General features: G+C 45.5%; 1 protein-coding gene across 1 annotated transcript in view; it reads right to left on the minus strand.

Moving 5' to 3' along the window:
- TOM1 (target of myb1 membrane trafficking protein) overlaps positions 1–14017 on the minus strand; it is a 37968-nt gene extending 23951 nt beyond the window's left edge. The window contains exons 1-5 of the mRNA XM_056846099.1: positions 13921–14017; positions 5428–5512; positions 2847–2925; positions 1772–1921; positions 986–1120 (exon numbers count right to left, since the gene is read on the minus strand). Of these exons, the coding sequence (XP_056702077.1) occupies positions 986–1120; positions 1772–1921; positions 2847–2925; positions 5428–5512; positions 13921–13972 (501 nt within the window). The 5' untranslated portion in view covers positions 13973–14017. The remainder of the gene's footprint in view (positions 1–985; positions 1121–1771; positions 1922–2846; positions 2926–5427; positions 5513–13920) is intronic.
- Between the last annotated feature and the right edge of the window lie 2347 nt (positions 14018–16364).

Below are 16364 nucleotides of genomic sequence, written 5' to 3' on the forward strand. Positions count from 1 at the left end.
AATCAGCTTGTCATTCTCAGAAAGGAGGCTGGCTTAGGTTCAACACCATTTACAACAAGTATCTGGACCTTTTGGGATTTTCACTTGTCGTCAGTTTTCAGTCTTCAGGGGAAACTGGGTCTACAGGAAGTTGGGTAGGGGTTAGGACACCTTCGACTTCTTGCTATTGCAAGGAACTCTGCACATGCTCTGAGGCACCTGCTACAGTGTAGGAAGTGTGTGTTTAGCTCAGCTAGTTCAAGTATATTGCTTTTCGTTTGAACACCTCTGTGCTGTTGCTGCTGTGGGCTTTTCTGTGTATGTTGCTTTGCCTTTTTCCTACCCCTTTTTGAATCCAACCACACTTTCCCTTTTTTCTTCTCTCTTTTGCAATAAATCTTTTTATAATATTGTTGTGGCTTCGCTTAGTACAATCTATTTCTCTGGGATATTTCTCTTAATTGCTTTCCCATGTGCTAGACTGCATGGATGCTACCATTGGTTATATGTCCCGTTGGTTATAATGTATTTTGCCATTGCTCTAGTATTGCGCTTGTAAACAGCCTTCTCAGCAGGTCAGTCTAGATGTTCTCAGGAGGTCATGAGTAGGGGCAGCTGGTATGAGGTATTTTTCAGGGAACCTTTGTTCTAAGGGAGTTTCCTAGCAAGCAAAGGCACCATTTTCTACTTCTTACCATAACAAAGAGAAAGAAGAGGGGGGGATTGACATACAAGGGGTGAGGGGAGAAAGGTGGGATAAGAGAGGATTGCAAGAGAAGGGTGTGGGGGGAGAGAGGGGGAAGACTGACAGAGAAGGGGAGAAGGGGTGAGGGAAGATTGATAGATAAGGGGTAGAGGCAGAAAGAGAGAAGGGGGAGGAAAGAAAGCAAAGGTGGGGGGGAATGACCCCTCCCTGCAAGTTTCTTGCAGGTCGTCACTTGTAGTTTTCTAATAGCAACACACCTTAAGAGACCCCCCCTGCGGAAGAGACATTAATTAACTTTACCCTCTGTGGTGTATGGATGGGTGACAGCATATCCAGGTCAGTCATGGGAAACTCTAGACCTTTTCTCCTCAGGTCCTCATATACAGCTACCACTCCTGTCAGGTCGGGTGAGCTGCGGAAGGCGTCTGCCCAGGACTGGGGAAAATAGGAAAAGGTGTCACCTCCAAGTGTTACAGTAAACATTGTGACCCTTATTAAAAATAGCCAGGATGGTAGAAATGTTGCTTTTTGGTAGGAGCACAAGAAAAGTGCAGCAAGTGGTTTAAGGCAAGTTCCTGAAAAAAAAAATCAATTTTCTTTCATTATATAAAAAAGCAAGGTTCTAGTCTTTCTGAATGATAAAATATACTTAAATGTATAATCAATGCCAATGTAAATCTTAAGAATAAGATTTCCCTTCTTGCCTTCCCTCAGGACAAGTGACTCTAGAATGAATTATGCAAAACAGAAAAAAAATGCAGGACACGTTATGCAAAACCGAGCAAATGTGCATAATATGTGCATAATATAACAAGTCACAAAATCCAACGTTTCTTGAGACAGAACGTTAAATGTTTTTTAGCATGGAGTACATTCAGTCCATAAACCAATCCAGGTATGCATCACAGCCCAGGTTCAGGCTCAAAATAGTTACTGGTGGGGGTCAGAGCTTCATTACCAGCCCTCAGAGCTTAACTAGGAGTACTCAGAAAGAGATACGAAATCACGCCTTTGGGGATAACAGCATTTGATTATTTGCCATCGCAGGAAGAACTGCACAGTTGCAGGACATATAAGCGTACCCACCTGTATGAGGGTCAGCACTTTGTCATGCACAATGGCAGGAGGATTGTTTTTTGGGAGGATGGTTCGGACCAGCACGCCTTCTACAAAGTCCTGGCTAGAAACCAGCACATGGAAACGGTGGCCACAGTTTTTGACGCATGTTTCAAGGACCTGTGGAGACAAACCAGATGTCAATGGAGAGGGGCTTTTGGTTCCCTACCGCTGACCCTCACGATCACAGAAAAATTAGCAAATTCGCACACACAGCGCCCACCCCAAATTGAAGGCACAAATCCCTACACCGTAAAACCCACAACAAATGTGCCTTCAGGGAAAGGGCTGTGGATCAGCAGTAGAGCACATAGAAGGGTACCAGAATCAGTCTCCAGCAGTCCCAGTTAAAGGGTATCGGGCAGCGGACGTTGGGAGAGAACTTTCTGAATGGCAGCAAGATGCTACCGTTCAGACTAGACAATGCTGAGATAAATGGGCCAGTGATCTGCCTTGGTATATATTCTTACATAAGGCTGCTAATGCAGCCAGGTACACGTTTAGGGCCCATCAAACTTGGTCAAGATAACAACTGCTTTGCCGTCCACTGTATTTCGACTTCCTTTCCTCTCAGTACGGATTTCTTATAATCCTTTGGTGCTTTCTCATTACTTAATCCAAGATTAACATTCTACCTCGGAGACTGCCCCTCTTGTCCAGAAACAAGCGGGTTCCAGAACGCCGTGCCGTTTGCCCAGTTGCTGAAGTCTACTGAATGGCGTAGTAATGGGGATTACCACACTTTGTATTCCCAGCGATGTATTAAGAGTTTGAAAATGTTGTAAAAAACATCGCTTTAAAAGGGGTTTTGGATACCACAGCTTATAAATGGTTGGAAAACGCCTTCACAGCTAAAGGGGCCAAACAAAGTGCAAACAGTATTTTTTATAACGTTTTCAAACTCTTAACACATCGCTGGGAATACAAGTGCGGTAACCCCCAATGAAATGCACTCCCACCCATCGGCTAGTAAGAAACAATGAGGACTGGGGAAAGTGATGCTTCTGGGGCTCTATGTCACCAAGAAAGGGTCCACACTACTCACTGTCAAAGCCAGCATCACCTCGTGGAAGTTCTTATTCCCCACGATCCTTTTCTTTATGGCTCGAAAGGCATCTTTGGGCCTGAGTGCAGATGATAAAAGCGCTGGTATTATTAGCATGGAGGCCAAACACACAGCTGCAATTTATCTGTCAATAGTCAACTTTAATTCCTCAGTCACTAACATTTTGGAGTCTTGTGACTAACCAAGTGAGCTAAGCTGGTCCTTCCCTCAATGCCAAAAGCAGACATTTCCACACCCCTAAATTTAATTTTCTTTAACTAGGAACACGGCTGCACATGTGCCATAGGATCAATGAGAGTGGAGTAAGGAAACAAGGAGACACAGAAACAGGGAATGTGCAAGAAAAGGCATTTTTGGTGAATATTCCCTGTCTGGGCCAAGTCCTATGCCACTGGCTGGTGCAAGGAAAGATTAACATCCACCACATGCCAGAAAGGGACAAGGAGCACGTTGTCTGGGCAAGGTATAAAACAGCCTACCAGCAGAAGAACCCTTTTTCAAAGTTTATTCTACACTACTGAGAAAAGCCCCACTACTATATTGTTTTCTGTTGCCCCAGAAGGTAGGAGCAGAATCAAGGGGTTGAAATTAAATCAAAAAAGTTTCTGTCTAGACATTAGGAAGAATTTTCTAACAGTTAGAGCGGTTCCTCGGTGGAACAGGCTTCCTCGGGAGGTGGTGAGCTCTCCTTCCTTGGAGGCTGTTAAGAAGAGGTTAGATGGCCATCCGTCAGCAATGCTGGTTCTGTGACCTTAAGCAGATGATGAGAGGGAGGGCATCTTGGCCATCTTCCGGGCATGGAGTAGGGGTCACTGGGGGTGTGTGGGGGGGAGGTAGTTGTGAATTTCCTGCATTGTGCAGGGGGTTGGACTAGATGACCCTGGTGATGCCTTCCAACTCTATGATTTTACATCTACAGGCAGAATAGAGTATGTGTTATCTGTTGCTTGCTCTGGAAAACAGAACTAAAACATACAAACCATATCACCTTCTTAGCTCTTTTACAGCTCTCTCAATGCCCAATGCCTATCGATAAATTACGAGCTTGGCTGCACAGGTGGTAATCCAACATCTCTGCGTCACTTTTTATATGGAGGGGGAAGGTGGAATGAACACACACTGCAGTGTAAAGACCGAGGAGCAGAGTTGGAATAACAAAGACAGAGGTGGTCTCAGGTGCCATTAAGGGCACCAGAGAGGGGGACAGGATCCAACCAGGTCATGCTCGTAAGTAAGCCCCAATGAAGAGAAGCAGCGCACAACAAGGCACTTGTACAGCTCTTATTCACTCTATAAGGCTTGAAAAAGCGAATGGGTGTGTTGTGTGAATGTGGATTTTGCCCTACTTTATTTAGCATGGCTGTCTCCCCCACCCCCACCCCCCCAGGCACCAAAATGTCTTGGGCTGGCTCTTCACAAGGCACAATGAAAAAGAAGAGTTGGTTGTTTTTTTATGTCAACTTTATCTACCACTTTAGGGAGACTCAAACCAGCTTACGATCACCTTCCCCTCCCCTGTGAGTTAGGTGGGGCTGAGAGAGCTCTAAGAGAGCCATGACTAGCCCAAGGACATCGAGCTGGCTTCGTGTGTAGGAGTGGGGAAACAAATCCAGTTCACCAGATTAGCCTCCGCCGCTCATGTGGAGGAGTGGGGAATCAAACCTGGTTCTCCAGATCAGACTCCACCACTCCAAACCACCACTCTTAACCACTACACCATGCTGGCAGACATGCAATACGATTGTATGCAATAGGCACAACAACATCTATGGCCCTTTCAACATTCAAAGTGCTTCCCAACGTTCACCTCATCCATCCCCACAATAAATTTAGGCTGAGAGATGCCAAGTGGCCTTGAGGAGCTAATTTAAGATGGGAATCCACTCTCTCCTAGTTCCAAGTAAATTATACGAGCAATAAACCAGATGTGCAAGAATGGAATTGGATATAGTCAAGAAATCGGGGGGGGGGGGGGAGAAGGAAATACACTATGGAGCCAAGTTGGACACATATTGGGACTAAGATGTGAGGCTGGAACAGAAACAGAAGGTGGGGATAAGATATTTTTGATGGAAACAGATGGCTTGGCTTCAGATTTTACATGAATGGAAAGTGCTTAGAGGCTTTCTTCTGTGGGGACAGTTGCATCCACATAACCACAGCTTTGCATTCCATGGAGTGCCACTCCTAGCACATGCTATTCCTGCCTTTACTGAGGTCACCAGCTAACCCACGGCACATTATTTATAGGAGTCAGAATCAATGGGGTAGGCATTCCCCAAGGTTTCTAGATATGCCAGTACTGTGTTTCCTAGTATATGTGTGTTGGAGCAGAGAACATCAGGGGAAATTTCCCTTTCTTTCCAGGTTCACCTCTTTAATTTTACTGTATTATTAATGTTCCGAAGAACAGAACCCCAGCTGGAACTGGATATGGTCAGAGGATTTTCCAGTCATTAGTATGGAGAGTACATCACAGGATGTGTTCACAAGTGTGTCAGCGGACACGTCCAAGCGCACCGATAACATCACCCTTTCCTAGCAGTATCAGCTCCCTTACCCTTCCTCTGTCTCATTAATGATGTCACAGATCTCCATGTTGAGGGCCCAGTCTTCGCCTTGCAGGGAGCCATCAGTAGCTTTTTCTGAAGGAAAAAAAAAAGAATTAAAAATAAAACAGCTAACAATATCCCTGGATGTCCCTTTGAAACACAGTGAAGTACCTTTCTCTGTTGTTGAGGTGTTCACTTAAGAGCGCAAGAGGTGGCAAGTTTATAAATATAAATATGCTCTCAAAGAATCTTAGGACTAGTTTACACAGTAGGCCTAAAAAGAGCCACTACGCGATCAAAATGCTCTGCTGCCTGTAGCAGCAGGTGCTACGTTAGCCAGAGCATCCCATGCCAGCTCTCTTTCCATGCCTCTGAATGCCCACCCTTACCCTCCAGGAACACAAAGACTCTTCGCCCCAGAGAGGAACAAGGAAGATTCTGTTATTCCCCGCTACAAGAGAAACTGTATCCAGGGGAAACTGTGATGAAGCTCTTTGCCAGGAGTGTAATCTCCAAGTACAGAGAAGGCAGACACTGAGAATAGCCATCCCCTATATTTTGTTTGTTTAAACACACGAACACATGAAGCTGCCTTATACTGAATCAGACCCTTGGTCCATCAAAGTCAGTACTTCCAAGACCACGGTTACACAGCCCGGATAACCTACAAGAACCAATGAACTCTGACCGTGAAAGCCTTCGACAATATTTTAAAGTCAGTACTGTCTACTCAGACTGGCAGTGGCTCTCCAGGGTCTCAGACAGGGGCCTTTCACTTCACCTACTTGCCTAGTCCCTCTAACTGGAGATGTCGAGGATTGAACCTGGGACCTTCTGCATGCCAAGCAGATGCTCTAACACTGAGCCTCAGCCCCTCCCTAGTTTAATGCATTTGTATCGAACCTTTCGTCCAAGGAGCCCGGGACTGTGTACATCATTCCCCCTCTTCCACCCTACCCTCACAACAACTGCGCGAGGTAAATGAGGCTGAAAGAGTGTCTGACCCAAGATCACCAACTTAGCTTCATGGCTGTGTGGAATTTGTACCCAGGTCTTCCAGATCTGACACACTAACCACTACACCACATTGGCTCATCTCTCTCAACATCCTGCTTCTGAATTTCTTGGGTGACCTTGGGCCATTCACACACACTCACCCTAGCAGTTAGATCTGAGTCCAGTAGCACCTTAGAGACCAATAAGATCTCCGGGGTATAGGCTTTCAAGAGTCAAAGCTCCCTTCATCAGATACAAAGCTTTGGCTCTTGACAGCTTACCCCCTGAAAATCTTGTTGGTCTCTAAGGTGCTACTGGACTCGAATCTCACTGTTCTACTGCAGACCAACATGGCTGCCCTCTGGAACTCTCAGCCTCATTTACCTCACAGGGTCAGCGTGAAGATGAAAATGGAGAAGAGGAGAACAACGCAAGCTGCTTTGAGCCCCCATTGGGATGAAAGGTAGAGTATCAGTGAAATAAATTAATTCCCAGAAGCCAAATGGCTGGCTGACACTGTGCTAAACTGTGTGTGCATTAAGTGCCGTCAAGTCGCTTCTGACTAATGGCGACCCTATGAATCAATGTCCTCCAAAAACATCCTATCTGTAACAGCCTTGCTCAGGTCTTGCAAACTGAGGGCTGTGGCTTCCTTTATAGAGTCAATCCATCTCTTTCTTGTTGGGTCTTCCTCTTTACTTGCTGCCTTCAACTGTTCCTAGTATGATTGCCTTTTCCAGTGACTCTTGTCTTCTCATAATGTGACCAAAGTACGATAGCCTCAGTTTAGCCATTTTAGCTTCTAGAGTCAGTTCAGGCCTGATTTGATCTATAACCCACTGATTTTTTTGTTTTTTGGCAGTGCTAAGCTAGCTGATACTTTATTTATATTCTTATGACCACTACCACAAAGGTCCCATCGGTTAGATCAAATCAGGAGCAAAAGTATATGTACGCATAAGAGAGAAAAGAAATGAGCTGGCCATTTGTTTTTAATATAAGTTCTGCCCAGTGAATGCCCTGCCAGGAGACAGAAAGGGGCAGCCCACTTTAGAGGAGTATTTTGGGATACCATTAAAATACAATGGACTGTCAATGGCTTGGTTTATTATTGGGCAAGGGGAGAAATCTGTATGTTCTGACTCAGGGATCAAAGTGTCCTGAGCTCACTCCGATCCTGCCAAAATGCAGTAGCCATTTCATTTTTAGAAGGTTCTTCAGAGGGATTAGCGGAAGAGACATCTAAATTTGCAGAATGGGTAGCACACTCATGTGAGGGCCGATCCAGTCCTTATCTGTAAATGTCCCTATTCAGTTAGCAGTTCTTGCACTAACCAGGATTGTTACTCATGGCAAAAGCACTGAACACCAAGTTCTTATTTCCAGTGTTACCAGTGTCCCCACCCTGTAATCAACTCAACCTCAACCCCCATTGACAAGTGGACCAAGTCAGTCCAGATAGGAGGATGGTCAACCTTCAAAGGAAAAATGGGCAGCAAGCCAGCAGGGATCATACAAAATAACAAGCTGCAGGAAGAGGAGAGCCGAGGAGGCAACTTAATCCATAGTTCAAGGTAGCATTTGCAAGACCACAGCAGCCAATGGAGAGACAGAGATTGCCAAACATTTAATCTAGAAGTACAGCATAGGGTTGCTATTTTTCTTGGCAACACTTGTTTGCCTTTCATAGCGGCACAAGTCAAAACGGGACACTTCCTGCCTTTTCTCATCACCACTTGTGAATGGCATGAAAAACTTCCCCTGTATAATTCCTGCATGTTTGATACAAGAGTCGGGGAGATGGACTGCTTTAGCTCCTCTTTCCTTCACACACCTTGAAAGACTAACCAAGGGTGTCAACTCAAGTGAAAAAATGCATGTGCCATCTATTTCTGGTCAGTTTCATGGTCGCATGGTTTTCTGGTCAGTTTCATAGCAGCAAGGCTGGTGGCTAATCTTGCATGTTTGATTTTTTTTTTTTTTAAGGAGTGAGGAAGTCCAGGTGGGCTTAAGTCTCATCATGGTAAGTTCCAGTTAAGACCGGTCCTGGAGTGTAAACCAGATCTAGGCATTCTTCAAACACAGTGCTACATAAAGGACATAGACGAACCTGGATGTTATCGAGCTACGTGCAATTAAGAGTGGAATGGCCATAATTGGCAAACCAACGTAATCTGGTAAAAAGCATTCCATCCTGGCTATTAGATGGCATTCAGCGGCAACCTCTTCCTCTTTGGTAGACACCATTCTATCGCAGTGGCTACCATGTGTTACCCAGAAGCAAAAATATTTATTTATTGCATTTTTAAATTGCCCTTTCTCCAAGGGGCCCAGGGTGGCATGCAGGGTTTCCCTGGCCTGTCCATGTTTTAGCATCCTAACAGCCTTGTGAGTTAGGCTGAGTGCCAGCAAAGAAAACCCAGGGAGGTTTACTGCTGACTGGGGATAGGAACTCAGCCCTTCCCCATCAGTGTAACACTCTGTGAACTATAACATATTGACTCTCTGGAGTCAGCAGACAGCAACAGCCATTATTCATCATACGCTCAAAGGCCCTCGGTTCTTACTTCACACTTTCTAGGGATGAACTCTGGCACAGAAAGTAGGTCCTGAGCAAAAGCTCTGGCTCAAATTAAACCCTGCTTGAGCCCCCAACCTGTGATAAGGGAGGGGGTCTCTCTACCAGCCTCTCCCTCTCCATTTCCCTCCGCCTGGGTTTTATAGCATCTTTGCTAACCTTTGCTCCAATGCAAAGGGATTCTGTCAAGGTTCCAAAACATTTACTTTGTAGAAAGGAATGCAAACAAGCTGCATATACTCTTCTGGCTGCCTGGGAAAGAAACTTAGATATAAGAAAAATAAAACCCCAGCAGAGACACAGCCAAATGGCTATAACACCAGGCAAAGACTACTAAGCCACTGAAGTGGGATCCAATTTCATTCTGACTAGCAACAGTGAAAGGTGAAAATATTCCCAGTACTTCGCGGCATTGTAAGTGGATACAGAAACCACAATGGAGAACAAGGGAAGGGAGTACACAGTGGAAAGAACAGTCTGATTAAGAAAGAAGGCCAAAGAATTAAGAAAGCATGGCATGGGAAGGAGCCGCCTGACAAGAGTATAAGCAGAACTGGGGTGTGATGTACATCCAAAGTAAAACCTACAATTCTGCTCTCTGAATAAATTACGTACATTTTTGTAATGCAAAGGAGGTGGTAAAGAAACAGGAGCTACATATGGAGACTAAGTGCATGAGCTGGAAGCATGCAGATTATCAGGATGGAATCTGTGCCATGGAAGCTGCGGTGAAGTACAGGACAACCTGGAACTGAGCTCAGCGGCCAGCCTGGGAAGAGGAAGGCCTCCATCAGAGTCCTGGGAGCTGAGTAACTCTTTTTCTCCTCTCCGATGGACAAGGAACAAGACTTATTCTCCATGAGACAGTTATATAGAGATGCCATCCCCACAAACAACTTTAAAATAATGTAGGTTAAATTAAATTATCGCAACAAAAATTTAATGTATGTTATTACTTCAGGTTATTAGGTTATGCAGGGGGTTGGACTAGATGATCCTGGTGGTCTCTTCCAACTCTATGATTCTATTTTGTAATAACGGCTTATAAAAGGTTAGAAAAAAAGCTCTCTTCCAGAGCCAAGTAGGGGGTATCTTATCATTCTAAGTCCACTTACCATCTTTCTTTGGAAACTGTCGATCGGATTTACAAAATAACTGGCACGCCTCCCAAAAGACCTCTCAAGCTCAGGTGGATGAGGCGGGAGAAGAGATGCACATGTGGATAATATGACACACTGCCTGACAAGCTGGTTTGAGTCTAGATCGAGGTTTTTCAGTGAGCCAGCCTGCATAAGTAAACTGAAAACCCTACAACAGGCCACTCAGCTATGACTAGGTTATCCCACAGTTGTTGTTCCTGCTCTTGGTGTACAATGAACAGATGAAAGGGGGGAAGGGGGGAAAGAACTGCTACCTGGGATCACTTGGAGAGACCCTTCATGGACTCCCTCCCCATCACCCATAAGAGTCATGGGCTTGCAGCTATTGAGAGTACACTGGGGGGGATGATTCTGCCTCCTGATCTCAGCTTGTGGGAGAGGGAGGTCAAGGGGTGTCTAGGTTTGTTTCAGCAATTTCTCACACCACTTTAGACAGTGCATCACACTCTGCAAGAACCACTGGTGCCATGCTAGTTTGTTCTATGGACCTTTTGTGTCACTGTGCCTGAACATGTAAAGATCATCCCCCCCCCTTATTGTACATTTAGACTATTGCTTCAGCATGGTGTAAGAGAGCCAGCCTGGTGCAGTGGTTAGGAACAGCAGACTCTAATCTGGAGGACCGGGTTTGATTCCCCACTCCTCCATATGAGCGGCGGAGGCTAATCTGGTGAACCAGGTTGGTTTCCCCACTCCTACACATGAAGTCAGCTTGGTGACCCTGGGCTAGTCACAGTTCTCTCAGAATGCTCTCAGCCCCAACTTCCTCACAAGGTGTCTGTTGTGGGGAAGTGAAGGTGATTGTAAGCCACTTAAGAGACCCCTAAAAAAAAGGTTAAAAAAAGTGGGATATAAAAACCAACTCTTCTTCAAAGGGCTAGACTTTGATAACCTCTCCCGACTACCTAAACAATGCTTCTTACTTTCATAAATCTCTGGAATGGATTTTGAGTTATTGAGGTTTTTGTAAGTTTCATTAAAATGTGGGGGATCCTGGACTTTACTCCTTTAGTGAAGCTTTTCAGAAACACAAAGGCTATTCATTGGTCACATGAAAGATCTAAATGCTGAGCTCAACTACTGAAGCTGTAACTAGAACCATCCACACCTCCTGAAATCTAACCCAGGCCCGCATGACTTCTGCACAGAAAGGGTGACTTCGACACCAGGCACAGAAGCATGAAGTCAACAAACATTCCAGACAGTAGGGCTATCAAACAGAGGGCTTAAAACTAAAGCCAGTCAGTAACTTGCAAAGTCCTGGCTGACAACATGTGTGAGCATCTCTGGCAAACTTCAAAGTCAACTTAGAAGGGTGCCTCCAGGGTGTGGTGACGATACCAGCAATCAGTAACATAATATTAAAGCATTACGTTTTACAGGCTGGTCAGGTTATTTCAGATTTCAAGGGGTTCTGGTATGCTCTACAACTGAAGTGTTTGCTCTGGGTTTTCAAAAGGAAAGTGACATGGAAAGTGTCAGTGCAGATTTTCAGGGCTACTAATAGCATTTAGAGATTAGAACTGAACATCAGGGACTAAACCTAATGATATCGTTACAAGCAATTTATGTGCCTCTCCTGAATTAGGGCAACGCTTTTAAATTGGCTTTTACAGAGTGGCTTGTCTCAGAACCCTCACTTACACGGAAACACAACCATGTTTCATTCAGTCAATTAACTGATTAATCATCAAGAACAACTGGGTGATCTCCAGCAGGCTAAGCTGTTTTGAACAGGAACAAAGGCTCTTGCTCATCCCTTGCCATTTTTCCAGTACGGGGGGTTAGAGATCTTCTAGTAAAAATTTCAGACTGCAAGCTTATGCACAGGTGTTTAGAAGCAGACACGGATAAACAAAGTGGGACACGTGTGAGTGAACATGTACAGGACTGGGCCGAGGCAAGTCTGACCGAGGTTAAGTGAAACCATGAGGGCCACTACAGGCAGAAGAGAACTATCACAACATATTCCATCTCTTGCTCCAGCTCCCAAGCTCTGATCCTTGATCCATCACTAGCCCGAAGCGGCTCTCCATCTGAACAAGTTTCCAATGAATAGAGAGCGCACACCTGTAACCAATCCGCACCCATAGGCTGCTCTCAACAATACATGATTATTAATCCAGTCAATGACACTGATTGTTGGGAGCGTTACCAGATTCACATGGGAATTAGTAGGCTGCCATTCTTGTACACAGAGGAACAAAGTACTCTAAATGAATCTCTGACTGCCAATGAAGGGAAGATCACTATAGGTAGCTATGTTAGTCTGTCTGTAGCAGTAGAAAAGAAAAAGAATCCAGTAGTGTGACTCACGAAAGCTCATACCCTGCCAGAAATTCAGTCTTGAAGGCACTATTGGATTCTTGCTCTTTTCTAATGAAGGGGAGAGAATGACAGTGACTAGAATATTCCACTACTGCCCAGTTGTTAAACTAGCTAGTCATGGATTGCCAGAAATTTCCAGTGACTCTACACATGTGCAGATTTTGTGTTATAACACCACATGGAAAGAACTTATTTGAGCCAGGGCATGACGAAATGAGGAAGGTGTTGGTCTGCTGAAGCAACACGTGAGTCACCCAGGGCCTGCTTCCACCTATTATACCACCAATACATGCACAAATTTTAAAACATGAAAGTCAGTACCCTCCTTGGAAGCTAAAATAATCTCTGGAGGGAATGTATATAGCCTCTCTTCCAATGTAATTCCTGAAATCAAAAAGCACCCAGATCAGAATACCTTGCGCCCTCATGTTGAAAAAGCACCAGGCAGTGCAGGCTCTGGTCTAAAGAAACCCATGGACTGAATCTGGAATCAACTACCCTTCCCCATTACATAGGCAGATTTGGTGGTCCACTAATTGTTATATGAAATCTATTTTTTCTATAGTAGAAAAGAGCAAGAGTCCAGTAGCACCTTAAAGACTAACAAAAATATTTTCTGGCAGGGTATGAGCTTTCGTGAGCCACAGCTCACTTCTTCAGATACCAGAAAGCTCATACCCTGCCAGAAAATATTCTTGTTAGTCTTTAAGGTGCTACTGGACTCTTGCTCTTTTCTACTACTGCAGAGAGACTAACACGGCGACCCACTGTGAATTACTTTTTCTATATCAAGGACAAATATTTCAGAGTGATATTTAGGACTGGCTTTGTTACCTTTAGGGCTCTGATCATCAATTAGTTTTTTTTCTGGAGAACCAGTCTGAGAAGACAGTCAAGGGCGGTAAAGCAACCGCCTAAACCTGGCCTATGAACAAATTCGGTTGCAACACGTGTTACTTCCTGGACGCCACTATTGCCTGTAGGCCGAAAAGAACCGAGGGGGGAATGGAGGTAACACTCGGCGGTTACCCTCAATCCTGCACAAACGCTCTGCTGATTCAGGCCCACAGTGAGCAGCCCTTTACAGTCTCATTCTGAGGGGGGGCGTGGCTCTATTTAAAGGAGGGGAGCGTCCCCTTTAAATAAGCAAACTTTCTTCTGGCCTCAAGACCCCTCCCCACACCAGGATTGGCTTAGGAGGGCAGCCCCCAGGAGCCCACCTCCTTCCCCACTCCCTATTGGCTGTCGCGGCCTGTCCGTCAAAACAGTCCCGCGCCCTCATTGGCTACAGGCATCAACACGCCCGCCCCCGGCGGACTATAAGCACCGCCCTGTCTCGTTCCCCCCTTCGCCCGAGGGAGAAACTCAAGTTGCGAAAGGGCGTGAGGGGAAAAAGCAAACGCGGGACGCGAGGGGACGGCTAAGCGCGGCCGCCTTACCGACACGCTGGCCCACAGGGGAGCTGAAAGGGTTGCCCAAGAGGAACTCCATCGCCGCCGCCGCCGCTGCCACAGCTCAGCCGATATCAGCTGACGCAGCCGCGAGAGCGCCTCACGTGACCGCCTCGGGATCGAGCGGGGCGTGCCTCCGGTCCTCTCCTCCCGCCCGTGACGTCAGCGTCCGGCGCGTTCCGAACCGAATTGAAAGGGCGGCGCGATGGCGCTGCAGGCGGAGGCGACGAAAGGGTTACAGTGGCCTTTCTTCTCTTCTCCCCCCCCCGCCCCCAAATCCTCGCCTCTGGCCCGTCTAGGCGCCTCCTGCAGATTAGAGCCTGTCGACCGACGGCGGTGAAAAGGCTGCTGTCACAGCGGGTCGCCCACGTGGCCGCCTCCGTCACGGAAGTGGCTGCAGCTGGTGCACGAGGGCCGCTCTCCAAAAACTGGGCGCGGCCGGGGGGTGGGTAGGTGGGTGGGTGTGTCTGCCTCCGCTGTGCCACTGCGAAGGAACCCTTTGGCCCGCGTTGTCCTGCCGGGATCGCTAGCACTCAACCTATTCCCTGCATCGCTTCTTGGGCAAGAGCCCTTCTGATGCTCTTTATGCGAAGGGGCGTCCCCTCTGCTGCCCTTTCCTGGCCCTAGCCAAGAGGACGAAAAGGGGAAGCGGTTTCTGCGGCTCGGGGGGAAAAGCCTTCCGATGAGCTGCCCCGTGTGTGACCGAAGGGCAGTTTAACTTGGGTAGAAGCGTTTACATTTTGCTACGGCAAGGTTTGGCGTTTCCTTTAGTTCCAACGTGACGTGAATCATAATCTCTTTCGAGCTAGTAGAAATCAAGCAAGGTATTACAAAAGATGACAAGGATACCCAATTGGGAACAGCGGAAGATGCTTGAAAGCCCATTGGATATATTGAGAGTGAGGAATGCCAATGGACTTGCATGGGCTCTATTTTCATAACAGCCCCCAAAAGTTACAATGAAAAGATGGAAAGGATTTCAAGAAACTTGCCCTGGGTGTCCTTGGTATAAGGGACTTTCCCAGCAAGGAAATGCACTCCCCCCCCCCCCCGCTTCCTCTATAACACTTCCCAAAGCATTTTACCCCAAGGCTACTGTTTTCCCATTTTTTAGAAAATTATATAATTTATCTTCAAAAAACACCTTCCATTTGCTAATTCTTTTAAAACAGGACATATAAGCAGTGGTTTGCCTGGTAAGTTGAAACATATGAGAACAGTCCACAATAGCTTTGGATTCCACATGTTAACAGATCATTTCAGGATACAATGGTTCCATATTAACATACCACAACCTCATTGGCGCATTATCTTGATACTTACAGGACAATGATTAGCACATAACCTTTGATACTTTTGCAGGACAATGACTCGGCTCAAACCCAACCCCCTTTCTGACTATATGTTATTCTTCCTACACACTTGACACTGAGAGACACTGTCCTTCAGTGTTACTCCTCTGAAGATGCCTGCCACAGCTGCTGGCGAAACGTCAGGAAAGAAAATACCAAGACCACGGTTGCACAGCCCAGATAACCTACAAGAACCAATGAACTCAGACCGTGAAAGCCTTCGACAATAATATGAGAACAGGTCTTCCAGTTTTAAAATCTCCCTGAAACTTATTTCAAAACACTGTAAGGAAGTATCTAGCCAAGAATGATTTAAGTATTGCATTTAGCAGCATCAAGCAGTATGGAGAAATTGCACACAAGTGTTCTGTAGCATTCACTGGCTCAAGTCTCAAGACTAGAAAATGTAGCACCCTGAATCAAAAGCTATTTGAATCATGATACCAATGTAGTACCATTGTGACTAAACAGTTCTGGGCTAAGTTCACCAGGAATTGCTGCTTGCTAACCTCCAAGTCAGTACAGTGCAATAGATATTCCACAAATAGTCAGTTACAATCAATGGGTTTTCATTGCAGTTCCTGGTTTACAACGGACAAATCTGTGATGAAATGAATGAAAATAAAGGTATGGTTAAGCACTATTGCATGTTGGACAAGGTATGTAGAAAGCTACATGTAGATGTAGCTGTGGTGAAAAATTCACAGGAATTCTGTCACTAGCTGAATGCAAAAGGAATAGTTTACAGTACTGATGGTATACCAAGGCAGCAACACAAATCTGAAATGAATTGAGACACAAGTTTCAAATTCTTACAAAGTTTATATACATTAGCAAAAAAGTCTATACAATACAATTTTCAATAAGTGGCAGGAAACAACAAATTAAAAAAACTGCTAGAGTCTCAAGTCTAGATGGTGATTATACAAATATGTACAAATTTTAAATAAGAGTAAATGAATAGGTCTTTTTTGTTTAAAAACTTCAAGTTTGCCATAGCGCAGATGACACAACTGAAGCAGATTGCCCTCTGTATAATCTGAGATTTATATATTTCTGTATGGAGAATTAACATTGCTC

The sequence above is a fragment of the Euleptes europaea genome, chromosome 3, assembly GCF_029931775.1.
Source record: "Euleptes europaea isolate rEulEur1 chromosome 3, rEulEur1.hap1, whole genome shotgun sequence".
NCBI classification, from domain to species: Eukaryota; Metazoa; Chordata; class Lepidosauria; order Squamata; family Sphaerodactylidae; genus Euleptes; species Euleptes europaea.